Source organism: Salmo salar, chromosome 03 (genome assembly GCF_965601325.2).
Source record: "Salmo salar chromosome 03, fSalSal1, whole genome shotgun sequence".
Lineage (NCBI taxonomy): Eukaryota > Metazoa > Chordata > Actinopteri > Salmoniformes > Salmonidae > Salmo > Salmo salar.
In genome coordinates, this window is record NC_138293.1 from 34,235,108 (window position 1) to 34,262,064 (window position 26,957).

The 26,957-nt window shown below is 39.1% G+C and overlaps 2 protein-coding genes across 10 annotated transcripts in view; one reads left to right on the forward strand and one right to left on the reverse strand.

The window, feature by feature from the left end:
• The window catches only part of LOC106599832 (acid-sensing ion channel 1C), a 206,016-nt gene extending 204,033 nt beyond the window's left edge, over positions 1-1,983 (forward strand). For both annotated transcript variants that reach the window (XM_014191181.3, XM_082973439.1), the window contains one exon: positions 156-1,983. In XM_014191181.3, coding sequence (XP_014046656.1) covers positions 156-234 — 79 coding nt within the window. In that variant the 3' untranslated portion in view covers positions 235-1,983. The remainder of the gene's footprint in view (positions 1-155) is intronic.
• A 2,904-nt stretch (positions 1,984-4,887) lies between these two features.
• On the reverse strand, positions 4,888-26,904 carry LOC106599847 (cyclin-dependent kinase 5). 8 transcript variants are annotated; one of them, XM_082973444.1, is made up of 18 exons: positions 26,518-26,904; positions 25,860-26,079; positions 24,953-25,045; positions 23,978-24,581; positions 23,677-23,805; positions 23,325-23,458; positions 19,110-23,048; positions 18,506-18,594; positions 18,077-18,144; positions 17,831-17,891; positions 17,561-17,617; positions 13,583-13,678; positions 13,147-13,221; positions 12,940-13,036; positions 8,004-8,075; positions 7,755-7,813; positions 7,461-7,541; positions 4,888-6,527 (listed from the first exon to the last, which is right to left on the reverse strand). In XM_082973444.1, exons 7-18 carry the CDS (start codon positions 19,144-19,146, stop codon positions 6,441-6,443), a joined length of 879 nt encoding a protein of 292 aa, XP_082829570.1. In that variant the 5' UTR covers positions 19,147-23,048; positions 23,325-23,458; positions 23,677-23,805; positions 23,978-24,581; positions 24,953-25,045; positions 25,860-26,079; positions 26,518-26,904; the 3' UTR covers positions 4,888-6,440. The 8 variants fall into 8 exon arrangements, with proteins under 8 accessions (XP_082829570.1, XP_082829569.1, XP_082829567.1 ...); XM_082973443.1 differs by having other exon boundaries at positions 24,943-25,045; XM_082973441.1 differs by having other exon boundaries at positions 23,978-24,069; positions 24,164-24,581; positions 24,943-26,079.
• Between the last annotated feature and the right edge of the window lie 53 nt (positions 26,905-26,957).

A 26,957-nucleotide genomic window follows, 5' to 3' on the forward strand; every position in this document is an offset into this window, starting at 1 on the left:
TACTCATTCATTTATTGTTCTTTTTTTTCCTGTCAATGTCACATCCCCTCCCATTTTTACTGCGACCTGCATGCCTCTCTCCTCTTCTCCTCACTCTCTCATCACCCATCCCTTAATGCGGTTGAACTCCTCTTCCCCCTTACTTTGTCTTACAGAGCACCTGTGACACCCTCCGGAGTCACTCGGACAGTCTCGGATTCACACCGAACATGTTACCTCGTCACCCGACTCTAGGCAACTTTGAGGAGTTTGCTTGTTGACGACATAAAACAGGGTGGGACCTGGGATCTTTGGGGTTTGACAGCAAACTGTGAAATAACTTATATATTACTACAAACATGGTCAGTGATAAATACTGAAAGAGTAGTAGGATCTGTGAATTGCCTGAATAGAAATAGAATACTATCATAAGAATAAACTACTTTCAAAACAGAACTCAGGTGATAGGGCCATATCAAGGCATCGACTCTACACTAGGTATTTGATGTTTCATTCATGTTGCATTCTCTTAACCAGGGTGACATTAGAGTGTGTTTGAATCGGGTTTAATCAGCCTATTAAAGTTTCAGCTTAGTAATGTAAAGGGAAAGGCCTTCGGAGCGGTCTCATTTTATCTCAATTTATACACCTTTGTAATCACAGTCCGTTCTGGTGTGCTGAATATCGAACTGAGAGGCTAGCGACGGTTAGCACGTGTAGCATCAGCATATCCAGGTCCATTCATAAATAGAACAAGTGAGGAGGTTGAAAGATATCTTTCTGGTACCACTCTTTCATTTAGTATACCTCATTTGAGTAAGATAATTCAGATTTCAGTGATGCCTACTCAACTATGATCACAATGCTCAAAGGAGCTGACTTGAATCCCAGTAGTAGACTGCTGTTGTAATTGTTGCCTTGTTGTACTCAAATTATTCTGTTCTGAGATTCTTGATCATCTCATTGATTTGAAGTATAATACAAAGTGATGAAAGCCTCTTGCGTAAGGTTCCAAGAAGATACGCTTTTGCAAGATTACTGAATGCCATTCTTGTTTACAAGTTACATATTGGAGAGGGGAAAACAAGTGTATATGTTTGCACAAATGAACAATCGCTAATTTTTCCATAGATTTTTGGAAAATAGGAACATTGTCCATGGTTATGTATAGTGCTCCGCTCAATGTTTTCTATCTGTTTACTGCTGAAAAACAATTCACATTAATGACTAAATGTTATTCTGTCGTGGTTTCTCATTTTTGGGGGGGAAAGTGTTATCAGACTGTCTGGACTGTCACTGGAAAAGAACACCATTCACAGGAGTCTGCTATAACTTGGCCTCTCGCCTTTTCACCACTTTCATTAGAATAGATAAACAAGCAAGACGATGCACCCATCCTTACAGTTAACATATGTGGGTGTTGAAATGGTTTTGTTCCATGGCCATGGCTTTTAACTGCTACAAAAACACTCATTAGCACAAGTCCCCTGTGACAGTAATAGATTTTCTATTGGAAACTAGTGGAATACAAACGTTTTCAAGGTAGTGTTCTAAATATTGATTGAAATGTGTAAATACTAGATAAAAAATAAGAAATTAAATCTTGCTCGTATGTTGATATATTTAAATAGAAATATCCATTACTGCTGTTGCACCATAAGGGAATTAGAGGACATTGCATTTGGATGGAAGCAGCTCACTTGCCATAAGAACACACGATGGCCTACCCCAAGGATTGCCTATTAATCTGTGTTGATACCCAAGTTGACCTCAAGTGTCTTCCAGCTTCCATTTAATTTCAGGACCGGACACAGAGACAGTTCATTACAGTGCTTCAAAAACATTCTATTCAGTTCAGTTGGTTTGTAACACTGAAATGCATTGTATAACTGCATTATTATATACTATTGTTATTGAAATTTCAGTACATGTAATAAGACTCAAATAACCGTCAGTTTGTGATGTGTAAATGATCAAATATAATAAACTGTATATTTAACCACCTTCCTATGTACACACCTTTTTATCTTTGTTGTCAGTCTAATTGCTCTCATGCTACTGTTCCTGTTCGTCACAGTTATCCATGCTATATATATACACTACTGTTCAAAAGTTTGAGAAAAGCAAAAAAATATGTCCATTAAAATAACATCAAATTGATCAGAAATACAGTGTAGACACTGTTAATGTTGTAAATAACTATTGTGGCTGGAAACGGCAGATTGTTTTATGGAATATCTACATAGACGTACAGAGGCCCATGATCAGCAACCGTCACTCCTGTGTTCCAATGGCACATTGTGTTAGCTAATCCAAGTTTATCATTTTAAAAGGCTAATTGATCATTAGAAAACCCTTTTGCAATTATGTTAGCACAGCTGAAAACTGTTGTCCTGATTAAAGAAGCAATAAATCTGTCCTTCTTTAGACAAGTTGAGTATCTGGAGCATCAGCATTTGTGGGTTCGATTACAGGCTCAAAATGGCCAGAAGCAAAGGACTTTCTTCCGAAATTTGACAGTCTATTCTTGTTCTGAGAAATGAAGGCTATTCCATGCGAGAAATTGCCAAGAAACTGAAGATCTCGTACAACGCTGTGTTGTATTCTAACCAGAATAGAAAGAGGAGTGGGAGGCCCCGGTGCACAACTGAGCAAGAGGACAAGTACATTAGAGTGTCTCGTTTGAGAAACAGACGCTTCACAAGTCCTCAACTGGCAGCTTCATTAAATAGTACCCGCAAAACATCAGTCAACAGTGAAGAGGCGACTCCGGGATGCTGGCCTTCTAAGCATTTGAAAATGTATTTGAAAATGAGACTTCAAAATGCATTGAATCGAAAATGGGATGATCAAGGTATTCATTATCAAGTCTGGTCAAACTGTATTGCTGCCCTACTACTAAGTTGAGGTTTGAAGGCTTTGATGATCTGAATTTCTCTGATGAAACTGGCATAAAGGAATTAATGGTTAAATCTCTGCTGTACTGTGATGCCACAACTGATGATGTGACATTGTCTTGGTTTTGACTGTGACATTGTGGTCTGGTCTGTCATGATGAACATAGTGGGAGTCAATCATAAAACTTACCACTAGGGTTTACTACCTGTCCTTTCCAAGCCAACAGGTAAATACAGACATAATGCATTGTAACTATTATGACGCGAGTGTAAATCAAATCTGCAATGAATTCATTTTAAAGTCAGATTAACAATAGAAGAAGTGGTACATTAGCTATGCTACAGTTTTATGAATACAGTACAATGTACTGTCTCCTTCTACAATCCTCACTTCTGCCCTCCTCTCCTTCTCCTTACTGCCAATCAAAGAACAGCAGAGCAGAAGTCACACATTACCCAGCAGTCTAAAGCTGAAAATGGACATGGTCCTGTCATATTTGAATAATACCGGCAATACTGGTTGTGCTTATTGATTCAAGTCTTTTAATGGATATTTTATAGCGTAATTAATTACAGCCAAGTAGATGACAGTGTTATATATTTATGTCAATCAATAGTCTAAAGACCGTTATTCTTGCAGCTTAATTATAATGTGAATTGTTATTGCATCTTCCCTCTTTTCCTTCTTGCGTGACCATTGTCTCTTGACCACCGCTAGTGCATTATCAGCCTTGTTACTCACTACTTTGCTGGGAACCAGATGGTTCATTTCCATGTTCTGTGGTAGGCTACTCTACAATCTTCATGGTCATGAAAAATCATCATGAAAAAAATTAGGCTTGGGGTTGTGCAATACTCAGTGACCATGAAGTATTGAACATGGGGATGAGACGCTGGGATCTGTTTTCTGAACAATTTTTGCGGGTCAAGTTATTGTATGTGACTTGTAAGGAATGCTATATTTCTGTAAGACTAGAGTTTACAGAAGCTCTGCTTATAACTGGTTCTCACATGCGTCCTTTGTCCTGATCTTGTCCACATTCTGATTCTGCCCACATTTTTAGACAGATGTAGAAGATTAAAAGACGCAATGTAATCTGATTGTGATCAGATCTTCTTGACCACCTCCGGAGGTAGTCAGACGCATTGTGTAGACAGATCTGGACAGTGAAACCATTTAAATGATCATAATCCCGCCCTCTAAAATCATTGACAGGCGATGCCATTAATTTATGCATCTTAAAATAAATGAAATATTATTTTGAAAGAATATCTGTGAAATGATTTGCATACAGTGAGCATATCGTTTACAGTGAGGGACAGGATATCTGCAAGGTACAATGTGGGCACAATCAGAATGTGGATAAGATCAGGACAAAAGACACGTTAGCACCAGGTATAAACGAAGCTAGAGTATGGATTATAGTACATCTCACCCTGTTGGAGGCCTACAGACAGCTGTGGAACTGAACTAGGTTAATCTGGTTCCGTGTACTGTATATGTGATATATCATTTGTGATTGACCTTAAGTAGTCATTAAATACTTAATACCCTCTCTTTATCAAGTGTAACGTTCTCAATCTTACGTGAAACGTGACGGATTATCTGGAAATGTAATCAACATTGTTTGGTGCATCGGTTAATCAATGTAGATCAGATCATCTACCCCTACACAACACGTGATATTTTCAATGCCTCCCTCCATATGGCTTCCTTCAACTACTTGGACCGGTTGTGTAACTGGGGTCTTGGCAATAATATTTGGTGCTAAAGGTAACTTTAAAAATCATTGGTCGTGAACCATGGTAACAGCTTAACTGAAACTCACTCATCCCTGTTGCGCCTGCTGGTGCATAGGGCAAAAGGTTGCAACAAAGGCTTTCCACTTTGGACATCTTCTCCACCGTGCCCCAGCTCTGATATTGACAGGGCTCGGTTTCGACTTTAACAGAAAATAATGGGCAAATTGTAAATCATTTTCCCCACAACAAAAAAAGCAGAACAAGAAACAACTTTTGAGTCCACTTTATTGAGCTGTCGTGTTTTGAAATTTAGAGACCACTGACTGACAGCAATTGTCTAAATACTTAACCCAAGTCCTACAATAAAACTATGATAATAGGAAAGTGCAAAATTCACTCGTCATTCTAAATAAAGCTTAAAATCATGTCATATTTGAACTAATATTCTACAGTACTCTTTTCTAAAATAAGCACGGGATTTGCTTGTCTTTACATGTGATAATGGAATCTTGTGATGTCCCAACTCAACTCGGATGCAACACACACACACCGCCAAAGCATTAAGAACTAAGTGTCACACATTTCATTATTTTAATAAGGAGAACATTGCAACTCATGAAAGGTAATGTGTTGTATATATATAAAAAAAAGAGAGACTAAATGCACACATAAGCAGACATTCAATTATCAATAAATACATGCATTCTATTATTTTTTTCTTACATCAAAATGAAATATTTTCCCTATTGATCAAAACCAAAGTTTTGGTACTTGACAGCAACCTCAAAGAGTTAAAAATGCTGGCTTTCGTGGGATAAGTTGCGACTATCTGGAGTAAAATAACACTGCAAAACTTACTAGTTCCTTGCCAAAATTAAGTTATCCATCTGAGTGAACACAGCTAAAGTCAGTGGTGCAAAACAATCGTTACGTAGTAATATAGTATCAACAGATTTCCTCCGCTCTCACTTCACTTTCATTAAGCTATAAGACATCAGGTCAATGAGTAAAGATGGTAGAAAGTTACAAAATGAAACTAAAAAAATAAAAGCAATTACTCAGGTACGTATGGTCCACTGTTCATAATACATGTGTTGACCCCACCTTTGTGTTCAACTTTACTTGACCGCGGACAAGATCTAAACTATTAAAAAAGGAAATGCCATTTACCCAAAGTGCACAAAAAAAATGAATACAAAGAGCTAAATAGAGAGCCTGAGAAATAACTGATGAATATAAATAAACCCCCCCCTTCTGTTTTACAATCTCCTATTAAAGTAAGTGGAAAATGGTTAAGACTATGATGAAGGACAAGGAAGACTGTCTCCAATCTTATCATAAACTATTAATGCAATATTGACAAGTTAACAGCAGTGGCACAAACACTATTTGAAGAATGTATCCAAATAACGACATTTTTTGCCAGTACATTATGCAGCACACTAATGCAATTGTTCAAACCGCTTACTCTGCTGTGCAGCTATTGGCTCAGAAGGATTCACTGTTTCTCCGGGTCCAGAATTGTTCATCGCTACATGTTATGTTCCTATGTCAGTGCGCTTAATGTGCTTAACAGACAAAGAGAAGACAAACATGCTTGCTAATAGAATCTAAAATCTTGCAGAGCTCACAAGGACTTAATTCCATTAGGAGGCACAACAGGATATACTGAAGGGAAGTCTCTTAGTTAAAACAGGTGCTGCTGGAAGATGAGTCTTGCAGTGAGTCAGGGTAGACAGGTACTGTAGAGAAGATGGAGAGAAAGAGGATTGATTCCGATGTCTGAGGTTCAGTTAAGTGACGTGTGTTTTGGCATCTCATCTACGGTGGGCAGAAATCAGCAAAGTAGGGGTGCTGCAATGCCTCCTCTGCAGAGATCCTCTGGACAGGATTACACTTCAAAAGATTCTAAAAGAAGAAAAAAAAGAGAATGCCGTACAAACGCATATTTGAGTCGCAACATTTCTTGAGCATTCAAGCACAGTTTCTAAACCCATAGGCGCAACATCGCGAAACTTCTGGGAACGCTTGCGAAACAGAACAGGGTTTGGGGTTTGAGAAGTCCAAAATTCTTCCTTAGTTAATTTTCTCCAAATCTAAAAAGGCACAACCTAGATTCGAGCCAACGTCTTTAGTTTAAGATGTTATTACTCCAACCTCATGAAAGTGTCCAACTGACACATTTTCATTTTCGGCAAAAACAACTTTAGTGCCTTTGATTTGACAGCCTGCACATGAGCAGTTCGGCAAGAGCCGACCGTTCAGACCTGATGGCGTGTCTCTACACGTGAGCTTTGTTAGCCAACGTCGCTATGACATCGCCAACAAGTGTGCTCGAGGATTTCTATTGGAGAAGCAGTTTTAGTCTATCTTCATGGGAGTCCCATACGGCGGCGCACAATTGGCCAAGCGTCGTCTGGGTTAGAGAAGGGTTTGGCCAGGGTAGGCCGTCATTGCAAAATAAGAATTTGTTCTTAACTGACTTGCCTAGTTAAATAAATAAAGTTCATACTGTATGTACTGTCTTTGATTCAAGTTATGTTTGGGAAAAGCATTGCACTGGCTCCACCTGGTGGTAAGTTGATATTCCCAGCTAAGCGGTCAACTAGTTACAAACTACACAACTCCAGACACATGCATGTTCTTTTAATGCCACTTGTGTGGGTTTACACATATCTATTTGTGCAAACATATGAATTCAGAGCTATACAATAGAAGAGTGAAGGACATTGGATTGTAAATTGATGTTAACATCAAGGGATGTTATAGCATGATAATACATTGTATACTGAATAATATAAATGGTCATTTGGGGGGGGGGGGGGGGGGGGCAATACTAACCTGCAGCAGATCCCGTCCTGTGCTACTGAGTTTTGGGACAACATTCACCAGTGAGGTCGTGGCTGGATACATGGGGTACGGCTGTAGGCAAAAATAACAATAAGGGTAACGGATGTAAACAAACAGCAGCGCAGAAAATATTTGTTCCTTCTCTTAGAGATGAATCTGTGATCTGGAAACTGCAATTAATCTCATACCTTGTAAATCATATATTCGCATTTTTCTAACAGGCAGTAGAAAACATGAATTTCTATATGATCAACTGTAATTCACAAAATGAGTGGGTTTGGCTACCTTGTAGTCTGGGAGCTTTGTCATTGTCTGCCACTGTTCTTCAGTTGGTGTACCCAACAATGTGCCACAACAGCATTAAGGAATGACTTTCACCACTAAATAGGACTCGTCAAGTTTAGTCATTACAATAGATTAATCTCAACAAAGTGGAACAACTTTAGTTCCTGTGTTTTGTTTCTACATACCACACAACAAATGGACAGTGTGCTGAACTTGGTGGTTAACTATCTAAAACATCCCTGAAAGGATATCTGAAGATCCTCTTCAGCTGGTCGTCGACGTCATTACCTGGGAAAAGGGGCCTTCCAGCGTTTGCCAACTCTAAAATTTTTTTTTTTAAAGATACAAGTTATTGAAGATTCAAAAAAAGGCAGGAGGCAGACCTGCCAACCTTAAATATTTTTTATGAGTACCACTTCAGCGCGGCATTGGACCCATTGGGTGACACCCCCCAGATCAAATCATAGGCAAATGCACCTGTTTTTAGCCTAATAATGATGTTGGCAGAAGAATCCCAGTATGAATGGTAGGTTATAGACCAGTGCTCTCCAACCCTGTCCCTGGAGAGCTACCATTCTGTAGGTTTTCGTTCCAACCCTTATCTAGTGCCCCTGATTCTAATAATTAGCTGGTTGATAAACTGAATCAGGTTAGTTACAACTGGGGTCAAAACGAAAACCTACAGGAGGCTAGCTCTCCAGGAACAGGGTTGGAGAGCCCAGCTATAGACCATTATGGGTACTTGGGAATTGGCTGGTCTTCAGTAGCTCACTAGAAAAGTTAATGTCAGGATGTTAGAGCATTTTGAAAAACCTGTAAAAAAAACAACAAAAAAAACAACTGCCATAAGTTATATCAAACAATGTAGCCAACACAGTTGTCTAGTCAAATACTATTTCCCAACTCCAGTCCTTGCGTACCACCAACAATACACATTTTAATTTTAGTTGAATCTGGTGTGTTTGTCCGGGGCTACAACACAAAAGAGGACTGAAGTTTGGAAACACTGGTCTAGTATTTGATCCTAAATTAAATTGGGGTCTCAATGACGCTCACCTTTTTTCTAGGTTAAATTTAGGGGTAATGATTATTCTAATTAATAGGTGTATTTATATAGATGGTCTTGTGAAAATGCGAAGTGGCTTCTTCATTTTGTTTGGGGACAAAATTCGAAATGAATTCAATTACTGGATGCAATGTAGTAGTCTGGCTTACTGTAGGCTATTTGGAATATGAACCAACTGAACTAGGCCTATATGAGCTTATTTCAGGTCTCCATCCCTTGACCTCATCCATCAAGTTAGGTCTGACTAATACCATTCATTCAACATGCCTTGTCATTGTGAACTGACTGGGCTATTACCACATCATTAGCAGCATACTGTGATGTGTGTGTGTTCACAGTCAAAAGTGTGAACACACATACTCATTCAAGGGTTTTTCTTCATTTTTACTATATTGTAGAATAATAGTGAAGACATCAAAACTATGAAATAACACATATGGAATCATGAAGTAACCAAAAAAGTATTAAACAAATCAAAATATATGACAGCTTTGCACACGCTTGGCATTCTCTCAACCAGCTTCAACTGGAATGCTTCTCCAACAGTCTCAAAAGGAGTTCCCACATATGCTGAGCACTTGTTGGCTGCTTTTCCTTCACTCTGTGGTAAAACTCATCCCAAACCATCTCAATTGGGTTGAGGTCGGGTGATTGTGGAGGCCAGGTCATCTGATGCAGCTCTCCATCACTCTCCTTCTTGGTCAAATAGCCCTTACACAGCATGGAGGTGTGTTTTGGGTTATTGTCCTGTTGAATCAAATGATAGTCCCACTAAGCGCAAACGAGATGGGATGGCGTATCGCTGCAGAATTCTGTGGTAGCCATGCTGGTTAAGCGTGCCTTGAATTCTAAATAAATCACAGTGTCACCAGCAAAGCAGCCCCACACCATCACACCACCTCCATGCTTCACGGTAGGAACCACACATGCAGAGATCATCCATTCACCTACTCTGCGTCTCACAAAGACATGGCTGTTGGAAACAAAAATCTCAGACCAAAAGGACAGATTTACATCGTTCTAATGTCCATTGCTCGGGTTTCTTGGCCCAAGCAATTGCAAAATCGTTGGGAAGAGATTTACGATGTACCGATTCCATGGCACACTGTTTATGAATTGACACGCAAAATGACGCCAGATTCAAAACTTTGATTTTTCCTGTTTAAATTATTATACAACATTATTGAAACCAATAGAATGTATATATATATACATATATATATATATATGGGGATACAATATTCCCAGCTCTGCAGATTTTGCTGCGAGGAAGCAGAGTCATTAGATAACTTATTTTGGTACTGTCCTTATGTAGCTTGTTTTGGGTAACAAGTCCAGGGATGGCTGATGAATTGCAACATTTCCGTAGAGCAAGTGCAGCAGATATGCAATACTAGGTAATTGGATAAGTCATAGTCAATCGATCAATAATATAATAATTATTTAGCAAACATTTCTTTAATTTACAATCTGTAGAAACTGAGATTAGAAAGGTTCAGTACTTTTGTGAAGCATCACAGCACAGTTGAAAAATATATGGCAAATAGAAATGAAGGGATAGATGGGAGGGGTTGAATGGAGCTGAAGGGTGGGACTAATAACAAATGTAAAACATACAGGGTCTGTAAAATGTATATAGGTTCAGAACTTTTGTGAAATAGCACAGATACAAATATATGGCAAATAGAAATCAAACTGGATGGACATCACAAATAGAGGAAGGCCAGGACTGAAAACAAAATATAACTATTGTAAAATAGATTGTGTCTGTAAAATGTGTATAGTATGTATAATGTGTATAGTATGTATACGCTGGAAGTAGAAGCCAGGTGTTATTGATTAGTAGTTTACTTCAATTAGGGGAGGGGTGGTAGGGTTTGCAGGGAATAATAAAGGAAGGTATATTGTAAAAAACATGTATGTAGGTACACTACCTTTCAATAGCTTGGGGTCACTTAGACATGTCCTTGTTTTTGAAAGAAAAGCACATTTTTGTCCAATAACATCAAATTGATCAGAAATACAGTATAGACCTTGCTAATGTTGTAAATGACTGTTGTAGCTGGAAACGGCTGATTTTTAATGGAATATCTACATAGGCGTACAGAGGCCCATTATCAGAAACCATCACTCCTGTGTTCCAAAGGCACGTTGTGTTAGCTAATCCAAGTGTATCATTTTAAAATGCTAATTGATCATTAGAAAACCCTTTCGCAATTATGTTAGCACAGCTGAAAACTGTTATAAAAACTGGCCTTATTTAGACTAGTTGAGTATCAGGAACTAGCATTTGTGGGTTCGATTACAGGCTCAAATATCTACACTGTATTTCTGATCAATTTTATGTTATTTTAAATGGACCAAAAAAAAGTGTTTTTGTTTTTTTAAACAAGGACATTTCTAAGTCCCAAGCTTAGTCCCAAACTTATCTCAAACTTCTGAATGGTAGTGTATATATAGGGGACTGGAAATTATGCAGACAATTACATTGTTGCTTCAATCAATCTAGCCGCAATATTAAAGCTTATCCACCCCCTAAAAAAAAAGTATCTTCTTATTGGTGTCCTTTTGGAGTGTTTTTTTTGCAGCAATTCTAACATGAAGGTCTGATTGACGCAGTCACATCTGAACAGTTGATGTTGAGATGTGTCTCTTAGTTGAACTCTGTGAAGCATTTACTTGGCCTTCAATCTGAGGTGCAGTTAACTCTAATTAACTTATCCTCTGCAGCAGAGCTGACTTTGGGTCTTCCTTCCTGTGGTGGTCCTCATGAGAGCCAGTTTTATCATAGCGCTTGACGGTTTTAACAACTGCACTTGAAGAAACTTTCAAAGTTCTTGAAAGTTTCCGGATTGACTGACCTTGATGTCTTAAAGTAACGATAGACTGTCATTTCTCTTTGCTTATTTGAGCTGTTCTTGCCATAATATGGACTTGGTCTTTTACCCAGTAGGGCTATCTTCTGTATACCAACCCTACCTCGTCACAAACACAACTGATTGGCTCAAACACATTAAGGAAAGAAATTCCACAAATTAACAAGGCAAACCTGTTAATTGAAATGCATTCCAGGTGACTACCTCATTAAGCTGGTTGAGAGAATGCCAAGAGTGTGCAAAGCTGTCAAGGCAAAGGGTGGCTACTTTGAAGAATCTAAAATATATTTTGAATTGTTAAACACTTTTTTGATTAATACATGATTCCATAGGTGTTATTTCATAGTTTTGATGTCTTCTATTATTCTACAATGCAGAAAATAGTCAAATAAATGAGTAGGTGTGTCCAAAGTTGACTGGTACTGTATATCAAAGGTCAATTAAGAACTGATTCATTAACATAGACCTACTAAACTTTCACAGTCCAACATAACCTGTGAAGGATGGTATTAGCGGAACAGCTCTCTGCCATGTCTGTTTCCATCCATGCAGCGACGTGCACAGAACTTCCTGAACGTTTCCTTGCTTGTCAATGCACTCGTGCCTACTACCGTTGGGGAGATCAAAGCAAGTGGGGGCTACAAAGTGTTCTCGCATAGTTGACTAAACTTTGTAGCCAAATACCTTTGTTATAAAGACGCCTTAGTTAAAAGCACTAACAACAAAATAATATTGGTTATGTGCTTGCCTAACTTATACAATTTGTTAGTCCATGTATTTGGCAAACAGTTTGTTCAACTTCACAATTTTTTCTACCCTTTTCCTCATACAGCAGTGGTATGCGAAGTGGAGAGATGCCATCCAGCTCGAGGGAGGAAAATAGTACTACAATTACAGGAGCAGAGGGCTAGAGATTATTTCCAAAAATTGTCCATTAGCCTCTTCCTCTCTGTTTTTTCTCCTCGACTGAGTCCTCTGATTGGCTCTGCTCCATCTTCAGACGGCTGAGTCAAAAACCACAACGTGCCAACGAGATGCCTCTTTTTGTGTATTTTCGGGTCGTTTTTCCATATCAGCATACTTTGACTTCAAATTACGTGCTTGGTACACAGCAACATGTGTGCAAGTTGGCAGGTCTGCAGAGGCCCCAACTTATTTGAGCGTTATAAATACAGGTATGAACAGACGGTAAGATCATCCCCTTGAATTTGCGTCTCAATTTTGACCTTGACGTTACACATACCTGCAAATATGCATCCAGCAGACCACATGTCAATGGAGGTAGAATAAAGCTTAGCACCGAAGAGCACATCTGGGGGTCTATACCACAACGTCACAACCTTCAGAAAGAGAGAAGCTTGAGTGTCACCAGTAAGTTAGGCCAGTAATTGTTTGCCAGTATCCCAATTAATCATGTAATTGCATATAAAACATGTAATCAATATCCCACCTCTGCTGAGTAACATCTCACTGGGATTCCAAAGGCTCGAGCCAAGCCAAAGTCAGCCAGCTTCAATTCCCCATTCTAAAATAATCAAATCATTGTAGTTTATTTAAAAAGGGAAATACTTTTCTCACTAACTAAGCAACAACATTTCTGTTTCAGCTAAGACAGACATACAGTATACAGCACATTTTTTTTTATTTTACCTTTATTTAACTAGGCAAGTCAGTTAAGACGGCCTAGGAACAGTGGGTTGACTGCCTTGTTCAGGGGCAGAACGACAGATTTGTACCTTGTCAGCTCGGGGATTCGATCTTGCAACCTTTCGGTTACTAGTCCAGCGCTCTAACCACTAGGCTACGCTGGCGCCCCAAAGTACAATGTGTACTTTAGGATTTTCAAGAAGTAGAAATTAAAAACAGTCAACATTCCACTGACTTACCCTGTTGATGAGAAGGTTCTGTGGCTTCAGGTCTCTATGGAGAACATTCCGACTGTGGCAGAAGGCAAGCCCCTTCAACAGCTGGTACATGAATGACTGCACATACAGAAAGTAGGAGAAGACTGAGTTAAGCACAGAGATACAGAAACACAAGGCAGTAATACTACAGTATTCTCACTATCAATGAGAGTCACTGGAGGTATTCTTCTGAGTTATAATTTTGCGATTGCAAAATCAACAATCAAAAAAATCCCTTCTAGGGGAAATGCAGATTAACCAATTCAACAACAAAGAATATGATCTACATGATCAGTCTCTGTGTGTAAAATAAAAAGTGGTTAATGTGAACCTAATCCAACTAAAAACTATAAGGAAAGCAATCCAATGTTATTTGTTGCCTAGACTTCACTGCAAATTACACTCAAGCCTTGAAAAAAAAAAAACACTAATATTGCAGTTAGCCATGACAGCCTTTATAATAGAATGCTTGTGACCACACACACAACTAAATATTGCATTTGGGGGGAAAAAAACATCCTAACCCTAGGATGCATATGCCGGGTCATGTTTTTTGTTGTGGCTGTATTGATCCCCAAAAATGTAATCTAATATTCCAGGAATTCCTTAAATAATGTGTCTTTAATGTTCTAACACCCTAGTTTTGTTTTTTAATTTCTTATTGAAGTAAAAATAGTTTTTTTTGCATCACTACCCCAAGTTTTCATGTGGGTCAAATATGACCTGTATGTATTTCCTATGGAAATCACTGCATTGCACTCATCAAACTGACCTTTCTTTTTGCTACAACAATAAAATCTAAGTAATTAATCAAATATTTATGGTGTGATGAAAGAGAGCCATGCTACCACCACTCAGAGCAGCCAGGACCAGAAGAGGAAGAGGTGCCAGCTCTGCCCAAACGCAAAAGGATAGAAAAGTCAGCTGCTGGTGTTCTCAGTGCAACACACCCGTCTGCAAAGAGCAGTCACATGCTTGTGGTTTGTAACAAATGCATGGACTAAGGCAGCATAAGTAAACATCACACACACACACACACACACACACACACACTTTGTTCCTTTTAGTGTTCATGTTTTCTGAATTCACAATTGTTAGTCTTGTCATTTACATTGATGATGAACTTTGGATTTTCAAATAAATGTTTTGAAATATTATAAAACATGTTTAAGGTGGTTTTACAGTGCCTTGCAAAAGTATTCATTCCCCTTGGCGTTTTTCCTATTTTGTTGCATTACAACCTGTAATTTAAATTGATTTTTATTTGGATTTAATGTAATGGACATACACAAAATAGTCCAAATTGGTGAAGTGAAATTAAAAAAAAAAACTTCTTTCAAGAAATTCAACAACAACAAAAAAAAAGTGGTGTGCGCACATGTATTCACCCCCTTTGCTATGAAGCCCCTAAATAAGATCTGGTGCAACCAATTACCTTCAGAAGTCACATAATTAGTAAAAAAAAATATATATATATTTTTTTTTTACTAATTATGTGACTTCTGAAGGTAATTGGTTGCACCAGATCTTATTTAGGGGATATATATATATATAACCAGATAGGCCAGTTGGAAACAAGTTCTAATTTACAACTGCGACCTGGCCAAGATAAAGCAAAGCAGTGCGACAAAAATAACAACAATCGAACAGTCAATAACACAAAATAAAAATCTTTGTACAGTGTGTGCAAATGTAGAAGTAGAAATAAAGTCCACCTGTGTGCAATCTTAAGTGTCACATGATCTCAGTACACACACACACACACACACACCTGTTCTGAAAAGCCCCAGAGTCTGCAACACCAGTAAGCAAGGGGCAACACCAAGAAAGCGGCACCATGAAGACCAAGGAGCTCTCCCAACAGGTCAGGGACAAAGTTGTGGAGAAGTACAGATCAGGGTTGGGATATAAAAAAATATCAGAAACTTTGAACATCCCACAGAGCATTAAAATCCATTAAATCCATTATTAAAAAATGGAAAGAATATGGCACCACAACAAACCTGCCAAGAGAGGGCCGCCCACCAAAACTCACGGACCAAGCAAGGAGGGCATTAACCAGAGAGGCAACGAAGAGACCAAAGACAACCCTGAATGAGCTGCAAAGCTCCACAGCGGAGATTGGAGAATCTGTCCATAGGACCACTTTAAGCCGTATACTCCAGAGTTGGGCTTCACGGAAGAGCAGCCAGAAAAAAGCCATTGCTTAAAGAAAACAAATAAGCAAACACATTTGGTGTTCGCCAAAAGGCATGTGGGAGACTTCCCAAACATATGGAAGTAGGTACTCTGGTCAGATGAGACTAAAATGTAGCTTTTTGGCCATCATGGAAAAGCTGTGTTTGGCACAAACCCAACACCTCTCATCAGCCCGAGAACACCATCCCCACAGTGAAGCATGATGGTGGCAGCATCATGCTGTGGGGATGTTTTTCCCCCATCGGCAGGGACTGGGAAACTGGTCAGAATTGAATGATGGATGTCGCTAAATACAGGGAAATTCTTGAGGGAACATGTTTCAGTCTTCCAGAGATTTGAGACTGGGATGGAGGTTCACCTTCCAGCAGGACAATGACCCTAAGCATACTTCTAAAGCAACACTTGAGTGGTTTAAGGGGAAACATTTAAATGTCTTGGAATGACCTAGTCAAATCCCAGACAATCCAATTGAGAATCTGTAGTATGACTTAAAGATTGCTGTACACCAGCAGAACCCATCCAACTTGAAGGAGCTGGAGCAGTTTTGCCTTGAAGAATGGGCAACAATCCCAGTGGCTAGATGTGCCAAGCTTATAGAGAAAACCACAAGAGACTTGCAGCTGTAATTGCTGCAAAAGGTGGCTCTACAAAGTACTGACTTTGGGGGGGGGTGAAAAGTTATGTACGCTCAAGCTCTGTTTTTTTGTGTTATTTCTTGCTTGTTTCACAATAAAAAATATTTTGCATCTTCAAAGTGGTAGGCATGTGTAAATCAAATGATACAAAACACCCAAATAAATCAATTATAATTCCAGGTTGTAAGGCAACAAAATAGGAAAAATGCCAAGGGGGAGGAATACTTTCACAAGCCACTGTATTTTGTTCTTCACACTAAAAGGTTGAATGTGAAACTTTGTAAGATTGATTGTAAGAAAAATATGCTAATATTTTCAATAGCTGTTATGAATTTTCATAATATATTATCATTGAAATGTGTATCAAACTGTTGAAGAGCGACTAAAAACATTTCAAACAAAATTATCATCGAAGGATAATATTTTAGATCCATATAAATAAAACAGATATTACATTATGGGGTCATTTTGACCCGGCATATGCATTCTTGGGGCGCCATGTTTACTCTGCATCCTAGGGTTAAAAGTAGAAATAGAATGAAACAAACAGGCATTCTGTTTGCTCTATTATAGTGCCCCCCCCCAGTCACACAAGTGTTACTGTCAAGTTCAACACAACAAAAGCAATACCTTTGGGCTACACTGCACATTATTACACTGTACACCTTCTGCCTGTGGACATCAGTTCTACAATGTGCCAGCAGAGCATGATACCCTTTGTTGGCATAATCTCTTTCAGGCAGCGAGTACACCAGTGACATACCCCTTTTTATCCAATTTATTGAAAGAGGGAAAGTGCGTGGCGTTTCTTTCACTTCTATTGACATCTAGCATAATAAGCCAGGCCCCAGCTCCAGCTACACTTGATCCCTGAATCCACTTGTTTAACAAGCAACGCCTCATTTTCACCTATTTCTCTCATTCTGAAAATTAACCACATAGAGAAAACATTAGTTCACAGATAGTAGTTAGTTCGCTAGTTAACATTCACAGATTGCCAAGGTCCAGCAAGCAACTACCACGTTATAACTTGATGAACAGTGTTGTGCGGAAAATCTCCCCCTGCCAGAATCCATAATTGTCGGTTACACAGTAATTGTGCCAGGACCGAATAGCAATGACTCACCTTGACCGTTTCTGGATCTAGGTCTCCATTGCAGCTGTCAAAATACTTCTTTAGATCCTGTGGTTGTAAAAGTCACAAGTTCTATCAGCAACATTACATTTCTTCTCATCATATCAAACTGGTGAAAAGTACAAAACCCTTATAGTTGAACCTGCGGTCACATTTACTTTAAAATGGTCAGTCAAGTCTATTGGTAAATTGTCATAACTACAAACTCCTCTTTATACAATAATGTAATCTGCATACATCTGGCAACAACGCAACACTCACCTGATCACAAAATTCAAACACCAATGTTAACTTCTTGTCACTGTGCAGAACATCATGCAACCTAGGGAAAACAAAATGAAATGTCAATTAAACTCTTTGCATAGCTAGATATTTAATCTAATGCTAATTATAACACTATTGAAAAGTAACTACTAGTTACTGAGTCAGGCCGGTCTAACTATGCTATGACATGAATACATTTAGCTAGCTATGTATTTTCAGAATGACACATTTCTTCAGACCTACCTCACAATGTTTTTATGCTTCAGTTCTTTCAGGAGGCAAATTTCTCGCAGGGCAGAACTTGGGACCCCCTACAAGAATCAAGGGGTGTAATCATTAGCCAAACAGCTGCTAAAACAATCATTTTAGTTAGGTCCTAATTTCAGGTAGGTCCCTCCATGCCACTGTAAAAACACTTGCAGTCGTAAGCAGGTGACAAAGTGGTGTCATTTGAAAACTCGAGTCCTATCAAACAAACCAGTAAACATTTCACACCTGCAGTGGGAGCTCTCTTCGGGCTTGATTCTGTGAGTGTGAAACGTTTTGCAACAGAATCTGCTTTATGAATACGCCCTAGCGTACAGCAGCAACCAAATTGAGCCATCAAAAAATATGCTAACCAGTTGGACAGCAAGCTAAAGTAGCTGTATTTGTAGTCTAAAAAATTCCTACCTCATCGTCGTCATCCAATCTCACTCTTTTCAAAGCCACGATTTCATGCGTTTCTCTGTTTTTTGCTTTGAAAACAGTTCCATATGTACCTGGAGAAAGAAATCACAACGTTCGCTAGCTAACGTGACTGAATGGGTTGTGTTAATTAGCAAGGTAGCTAGCTAACTTGCTCAGGACTGGGCTAACTAGTTTCATTATTTACATAGAATAATGAAAAGCTAACTAGCCGTTGACTTCAACGAATTTAACTAGATGCCGACGAATATAATAACTTAGGTTACATATTTTTATAGATACGTCAACATATTTCTCGCTAACTAGCTATATTTTGTTAGCACACAAGCTAACGCGTCAGACAACTAGCTACTAGTAATGTAGGTAACGTTAACTAAATGTTGTCGTTGTAACTTATGCTTGCTGCTAACGTTAGTGTTTATATATTTGGTAGTATTTACTATCAAAAGTGTCACTTAGCAATGACTTGTCATTTAAAATTACGGATATGATGCCTGCTAACATTAACTATTAGCTAGTAGCAGTCATAGCAATGCTAACGGGCAACATTCTCAGCAAGAGAAATCCTGGGAAAGAAACAGACACTTACCCTCTCCAATCTTTTCAAGCTTTTCATACTTCTGCATATTTTGTCAATAAAGCTAGTCTTTAACTAGCTAACTTGTGAAAAGCAGCCCCAGGGTTTGTGGATATTTGTGATACGCGTTAGCTAGCTGTTCTCAGCTACAATGATGCTGCTACATGGGCATCTAAAGGCCAGATTATGAACTGCATGCAAAATCGCCCATTTCCAGTCAAAAATAATTATGAACCTGTTTCACTGTCATTCTCATGTGGTCAATCAGAAATGTTTACTAAAAAGCAATACTCCAATTTGTTCCAATGTTTCCTACTGAATAAATTAAACAGCCTGTTAATGGATTTAGCTAGCCTAGATCCACCATTTTCACATCGTATCATCTGTTCAGACAATGATCATTATAAATGCCCCCCTCAAAGTCTTGCTAAATTTACTGATATATACAGGTCAGGTCCAAGTAACCCTTTTAAAACCACAATCACATACTGTAGTGTACAGTTAGTATTCTCTTCCTATTAACAGCACATGATAAACACTTGCAATTTCTGCAGCCTCGGGGCACAATAAAATATGATTGAGTTTGTCCACCCATACATTTGGCTTGTATAAAATGGAATTTGACATTGGACCATTAAACTAAAGTAACTTTACACCAACATCAAACTAGTTATAAAACATATACATCTTTTTCATTTCTTAGGCAAAGGCTATCCTTTATGTCACAAAAGTACATTACGGGAAGTATTTTCAGTTCACATTGTAGGCCTACAGTTCTGTGCTATATCAAAGTCAGGGCTGCCAACTTTTGAAGAAAGCTTGGAGTGAGGTTTACCATGTGAATTTCATTGCCCCCAGACACAATCCCTAGATGGGGCCTGGGGGTCCTCCCCCAGGAAGATTTTACTGTTTTAAAGCTCATTTCCTACAATTCTACGTATTTTTACATGGCTAAGGCCTATGACCAGTGTGGGAAAACGTGTATTCAGGAGGCTTTGAACATTAAATGAACACCCAATATTCAACGACTTTGTTACTTTTAGGCTTTTGGGTGATGAAATGTAAAGTAGGCTAATATTTTTTTTTTTACATCTTTTTTAGGTGGTTTGACACTTTATTCAGACAGTAATGAAATGAGATAGGGAGACAGGCAAAATGCTAGAAACAGTGAGACGTTTGCAAGTAGGGATTGATCCCTGTTCTCAGGTTGTATGTGACACGTGCCGGGGAGTGTTACCACTACGCCAAGTCTCTGCACAGGACATTTTTATATTGATGGCAGTGGGTAACCACATCATAGATTACAGTTTGCTTGTCCATAGACTGCTTTCAAGGTAAGGACACCAAGATTTTACATTTTGTCATTTGGGTGAACTCTCTCTTTAAAATACGGATGGAAGAAAATCCTGCTTGCTCTCCAGAAGGGTTGGCCATCCCTGATCTATGTTTCCCAAGTGCTGGATGTTTGAAAATGTTCATATTATAACAATTAATTTCACCCAACCTTCAAGAAATATCTAATGAATATATATATTCAGATGGTTTAAAGATCCTTGCCATCATCTTACTCTACATAGACAAAACATTATGTGTTTATGAGTTGTGAGTCCCCCTACCATCTCTGTCTAGCATGTGCACAATACTAAAATGTCAAAAAATGATATTTGATTGCTGGAGCCTTTAATATCCAATGCTTATTTGTATGACTTATCTTATTCAAAACTGTCCATGAACGGCTGCAAAAATACATAGCCTAATTAATTTTCAAAGACACAAGTACAGTGCATTCGGAAAGTATTCAGACCCCTTGACTTTTTCCACATTTTGTTACAATACAGCCTTATTCTAAAAATGGTTAAATTCATTTTTTCCCCTCATCAATCTACACACAATACCCCATAATGACAAAGTGAAAACAGGTTTTTAGAAATTTTTGCTAAATTATATTAATAAAAAAAAAAAAAACAGAAATACCTTATTTACATAAGTATTCAGACCTTTTGATATGAGACTCAAAATGTAGCTCAGGTGCATCCTGTTTCTATTGATAATCCTTGAGATGTTTCTACAACTTGATTGGAGTCTACCTGTGGTAAATTCAATTGATTGGACATGATTTGGAAAGGCACACACCTGTCTATATAAGGTCCCACAGTTGACAGTGCATGTCAGAGCAAAAACCAAGCCATGAGGTTGAAGGAATTGTCCTCAGAGCTTTGTGTGTCAATGCACAGATCTGGGGAAGGGTACAAAATGACAAGCGCCTGAATGCCAAGCGTCACGTCTGGAGGAAACTTGGCACCATCCTTGGCACCATGGTGGTGGCAGCATCATGTTTTTTAGAGGCAGGAACTGGGAGACTAGTCAGGATTGAGGGAAAGATGAACAGAGCAAAGTACGGAGAGATCATTGATGAAAACCTGCTCTAGAGCACACAGAACCTCAAACTGGGGCGAATGTTCACCTTCCAACAGGACAACGACCCTAAACACACAGCCAAGACAACACAGGAGTGGCTTCGGGACAAGTCTCTGAATGTCCTTGAGTGGCCCAACCAGAGCCCGATCGAACATCTCTGGAGAGACCTGAAAATAGCTGTGCAGCAATGCTCCCATCCAACCTGACAGAGCTTGAGAGGATCTGCAGAGACAAATGGAAGAATCTCCCCAAATACAGGTGTGCCAAGCTTGTAGCGTCATACCCAAGAAGACTCAAGGTTGTATTCGCTGCCAAAGGTGCTTCAACAAAGTACTGAGTAAAGGGTCTGAATACTTATGTAAATGTGATATTTCAGTTTTTAATACATTTGGCAAAAAAATGTCTAACCTGTTTTTGCTTTGTCATTATGCGCTATTGTGTGTAGATTTGAATACAGTCCGAATGCACTGTAGTCATATCAGATTTCAAATATGTGATTAGTGGAATATTAAAATAAGTGTGGGGAATAACAGTAGTGTTCTTGCTGACTAGCACAGTAATTACCCAATATTTTAGCCCATTGTTAAGGATGAGAATTGTTCCATTGATCAGACTAAACTAAGTAAATAGTTAATAAAATCTCCTGAAGACAATATGACATGAATCTGCCCCTACACTCTACCCAAATTATTTTATATTTAACGTTCCCCTTCTAGAATCAAACTTACACTATTGGGTTCACAATCTGGTTGACAAAATTATTTTCATAATTACAAAGCAAGTCATCCTACCAAACTTCCTTGCTAAAAGATACTGTAGGTCTGTCTGTTGCCTTTTTGTTGTCACAGTCTAAATGCCAATCACCAATCGAGGGGACTAATGCAAGTGTGGATTAAATCGACTTTAGTACATGCTGTCAGAAGACTGCAGTCTGCAATAAGATGGGAGTAACAGCAACCTAATTTTGTTGAAAACATTGTACATGAAACAGCGCTACCGTGCTGCTCTCTTTAGTTTTATAAACTCAGAAAATTATTTTCTCTCTCCATTCAGCTCCACTCTAATCTTGAGGGGCGTTTCTTTAAAACACGCATCCAATCACCTTGATCCTTTACATAACTAGACCAATCATATGCTTCAATGTGAAGCGGTTCACAGTGCTGTGGCAAGACAGGACAATGATAGTACAATGATAGAGATTCCACTCGTGATGTTAAATTGCAGGCGCAAATGCTCCGATTTCAAAACGATTTGGAGCACAGTCGAAAGGTTCACGTGCTGACTATACAATGGACTAATTTGAAAAATAAAAGCAGTACTTTACAATTCGTGAGATATAAGAGGTGTGCCGTGAGAGCGTGAAAAGAGGGTCAAATGCGTGTGTTTGTCTCACGGCCAATCAGTGAGAGTTGGCAGCTCTGCAAAGTACTGTTCACATCTGTCCCTCTGATCTCTGCCTGTGGATGAGGTCAGCATACAGCCCTCCTTTGTTCAGCAATTCCATGTGAGTTCCAGCCTAGGAAGAGAAGATACCTGTGTGTCCACAGAGATACAATATTCAATAAAAGCACTTACTGTAAAAGCACTTTGTGACAACTGCTTATGTAAAAAGGGCTTTATAAATACATCTGATTGATTAATTGATTGATTGATTGATTGAGAAAAGAGGAATGCATTGAGTATGTGTGTCTTGGGTTTATTAGAGTGGTATAGACTTGTAATAAATCAGGACTTTATAACGTTCTGGGCCGTTCTGGGAGACTCATTCAAAAATCTATGTTTTGTTCTCACTAATGTGTTGTCACTTACCCACCACAGGGTTGTATCCATCTGGAAAGCCTGTGAGGAAGCGGTGGTCATTGGCCTGCTTGGCAGCGTTGATGACCTCAGCATCAGTAGGCCCCGCTTACCAAAGCAAATGTTCTCCATCACAGCACAGGCTCCTGCAAGCATGGGAGGAAAATGTACACAAAGTAACTTTGTTTTTAGTGTTATGACAAAATCACATAAAAAGGCCATGTCATACTGAGGATAGCAACTAAGCATACTAAAACAGCTCCTGAAGACAGATCCTTGAACAAATCACCCAAAAATCTATCCTCATATGCACTAGAAAACATATACAGCTGTGTGTATAGAATGATTACAGTAGGATATTTACCTGATTGATGAATCTAATTACTTGTCCTCTGGGATGGGTCCAGTGTCCGGATATCCAGGCCATCCAACATGATCACACCACTGCTGGGGTCAAAGAAACGCTCCAGCAAGGAAGCCACTGTAGACTTCCCTGCAGCGTAGGAGAGCCATAACTAATCACATAATTTTCATAAATATATCATTAGGTTCCATATAATTATACTATTTTCAGACTAATGTTTCTACAATCTTATTATAGGCCCTTTGTTTATGTAATCAGACTAATTGAGTGCATGTTTCCATGGAAACACATGGGACATTACCTCCTGGTTCTCCAACGATAGCAACAGTCTTAGAGAGGGGGATGATGAGGTTGAAGTTCTTCAGGATCTGTTGGCCAGGTCTAATTGGGTAACTGTAGGAAAACAAAGAAAAAAATGGCACTCACTGATACAAATAATGTGTGTGTCTGTCTTTGTGTTAATACTGTCTTTCTGACATGGTCTTGCCAGAAGGTGACGTTCATGAAGTCCACCCATCCTGTCAGAGATTTGTCAGGGATGCGGCCACACCCTGTCTGTGGAAATGGAGGCTCCAAAGACAGGTACTCGAAAACACGGGCCCCAGAGCTGAGGGCTCTCACCAACTGGAAAACACAGTAGGATATAGTTTCTCATGGCCATATCAACTGATCACCTTTTGAATCCTAGATAGATAGTAATGTATTATGTGAAACCTGGCACCATCCCTATGGTGAAGCATGGTGGTGGCAGCATCATGCTGTGGGGGTGTTTTTCACCGGAAGCGACTGGGAGACTAGTCAGATGAATGGAGCAAAGTACAGAGAGATCCTTGATGAAAACCTGCTCCAGAGCACTCAGGACCTCAGACTGGGGCGAAGGTTCACCTTCCAACAGAACAACGACCCTAAGCACACAGCCAAGACAACCTATTGAGTAAAGGGTCTGAATACCTATGTAAATGTGATGTTTTTTAGTTGTATAAATTGGAAAAATGTCTAATAACCTGTTTTGCTTTGTCATTATGGCATGGTGTGTAGATTGATGAGAAAAAAAAATATTTAATCAATTTAGAATAAGGCTGTAAACGCAAAAACAAAGTTGGAAAATCAAGGCTTCTGAATACTTTCCGAAGGCGCTGTAGCACCACAATGGAAATAAGACTCCGGCCTTTGTGTTCTTATCCTCAATGATTTCTAATGTATGTAAATCTTGTCTCCAGCTGGAGTAGCCTACTACTTTTAATTATCCAATAAATTCATACGTACACAGCCATACCTGAACGATGACCAGTTGGAAGGAAGACTTGAACATTCAAACGGTTCACAAGCATGCCAGTCTTGTTTGCCATCAAAGAAGGCTACATCTTGCCTGAAACAATAACGGAACTATTGTATTAGCAAGACTGATAGTTGGACAGTAGGTAGTAGGTCTCGTGACATATAGTCAGTCACCCAACTCCATGTCTTGGAACTGGTCTATTCTACCTTCTGCTTGCAATAGAGAAATAACTGCAACTGTATGTATCCCTGAGTAAAGATTGAAAAAGGGTCTTCCCCATGTCTGCTGCTACTCGCTCCCCTACCCTAGAAAGCAGGATGCTGTAACCAGCAAATATATTTCATGACCATATATTTTACTATGTATTTGACAGATATAGATTCTTCAATCTACAGTTAAATTTAAATTAGATCATGAACAACTTATTTGGAGATCAGCGACTTCAGAGCAGGTTCCCTCATCGCTCATGCAATTCCCAGTATGTTCTCTCATGTAGCGTGCCACTATGTTCACCAGATTGCCCAACAGAGGAATTTGAATATTCAAGATGGCAGCACCAAAAGCAAGCTGGGAAAAAAATACATGATTGGTTCATTCCATTCCAATTGAGGTGTCTGAAATCACTCAACATTTCAACACTAGGAAAATACAATAAGATCAACGACCACTGGAGTTTGGCCTACATGTTACAGTCCAGTACCCTTACAAAAAAGATTGTAGTTTTGAAACTGTGCAGAAACTGCAATTGACTGTGGTATTTTGGACGCAGTAATTGCAGAATAACTGAACTGCAGTTATACTGCACTGTAACTGCAGTTACACTGCAAAATTACTGCAATGTACTGCAGTTATACTGAACTCTGACTGCAATCTTTTTTTGTAAGGGTAGTGTTAAGTTGCTCACCACGACAGCACCAAGAAGGGCAAAGAGCTGGGGTTTGACAAACTCCCAGAGGATATGCCAGTCGACAGGATGAACTTCCGCACTGCCCCTTGGTCTTGACGTCCTGTAGGCCGATTTGCAGACTGCTCGTTGAGCCAGACCCCAGATATGTCCAGCAGCTTTACTAGGCTGTCCAGAGAAGTTGCCTGCATTGGCTAATTGTGTTGTGTATAGCCGTGATCTGAAACGAAAACAGTAATGTTAGGTTTCAAATATTCAACCTTTAGTCAAAGAATGACTAGCATGTAAGGGTTCATCCTCAAAAAGAAAACCCTACTAAGATGAATTTCTGGGTGATTACATGTATAATTTACAACAACCTGTACTATTTGTAGTGTGATCTTTATTGTGCAAGTTTGACAAACATGGACAACATGAGCTTGACAGCTATGTGGTGGGCTTCTCATTATACTTATTGTTATGTGAATCAAACAAGTTACAAGTACATTGGGAAACTTCTGGATGGTCGATTACCACCACTTTTTAATGTGAACAGTCAACGACACTACTACTTTGGGATAGAGGTGGCCTAATTCATCAGGGGCGTATTCATTACGCCGACTATGTTGCAAACGTTTCTTAAACGGAAGCAAACTGAACGAAACGGGGAGGAACCTACCTGAATTTGTGCAATATAAACTGTTTTGCACGTGTTTGGCTAACGAGTAAACACATGATCAGCTGACTACCGGCATTAGTCGACTAGCAAGTTGTCCTAACGTGGCTATGTCCATAAATCGTTTGTTGCTGTGGTGTTGACATTTTTTCTCGTAAATTTAACAAAATGCAAATAAACTGAGCACTTAGCTCAGAAGTGTACAACAGGGTTAGTTCTTTGGCTACAAGCTTGAACAACATCCAGGCTGCCATGTTGACACTATCCCAGAATGCATCTCATTTACAATTTACTGTATATGGCAATAATAACAAAACATGCATTTTGGTCACGAAAAACAATATGGCCATAACTTAATTTTTGTGTTGCTCCTTTTCTTGATCATCATTGGCAACGATTTTGTCTGCCATTAGTAAAAAGGGGAGTGGGGTGAAAATCGTCTT

What these genes read in the sequence shown, in the direction of transcription:
- LOC106599847 (XM_082973447.1), bottom strand. Translation starts at nt 19,146, where the DNA reads ATGCAGAAGTATGAAAAGCTTGAAAAGATTGGAGAGG. An exon ending in AAGCATAAAAACATTGTGAG is followed by an intron (nt 17,892 to 18,076) that starts GTAGGTCTGAAG and finishes TGTTTTCCCTAG; the next exon opens with GTTGCATGATGTTCTGCACA. An exon ending in TAGATCCAGAAACGGTCAAG is followed by an intron (nt 13,679 to 17,560) that starts GTGAGTCATTGC and finishes CTGTATGTGCAG; the next exon opens with TCATTCATGTACCAGCTGTT.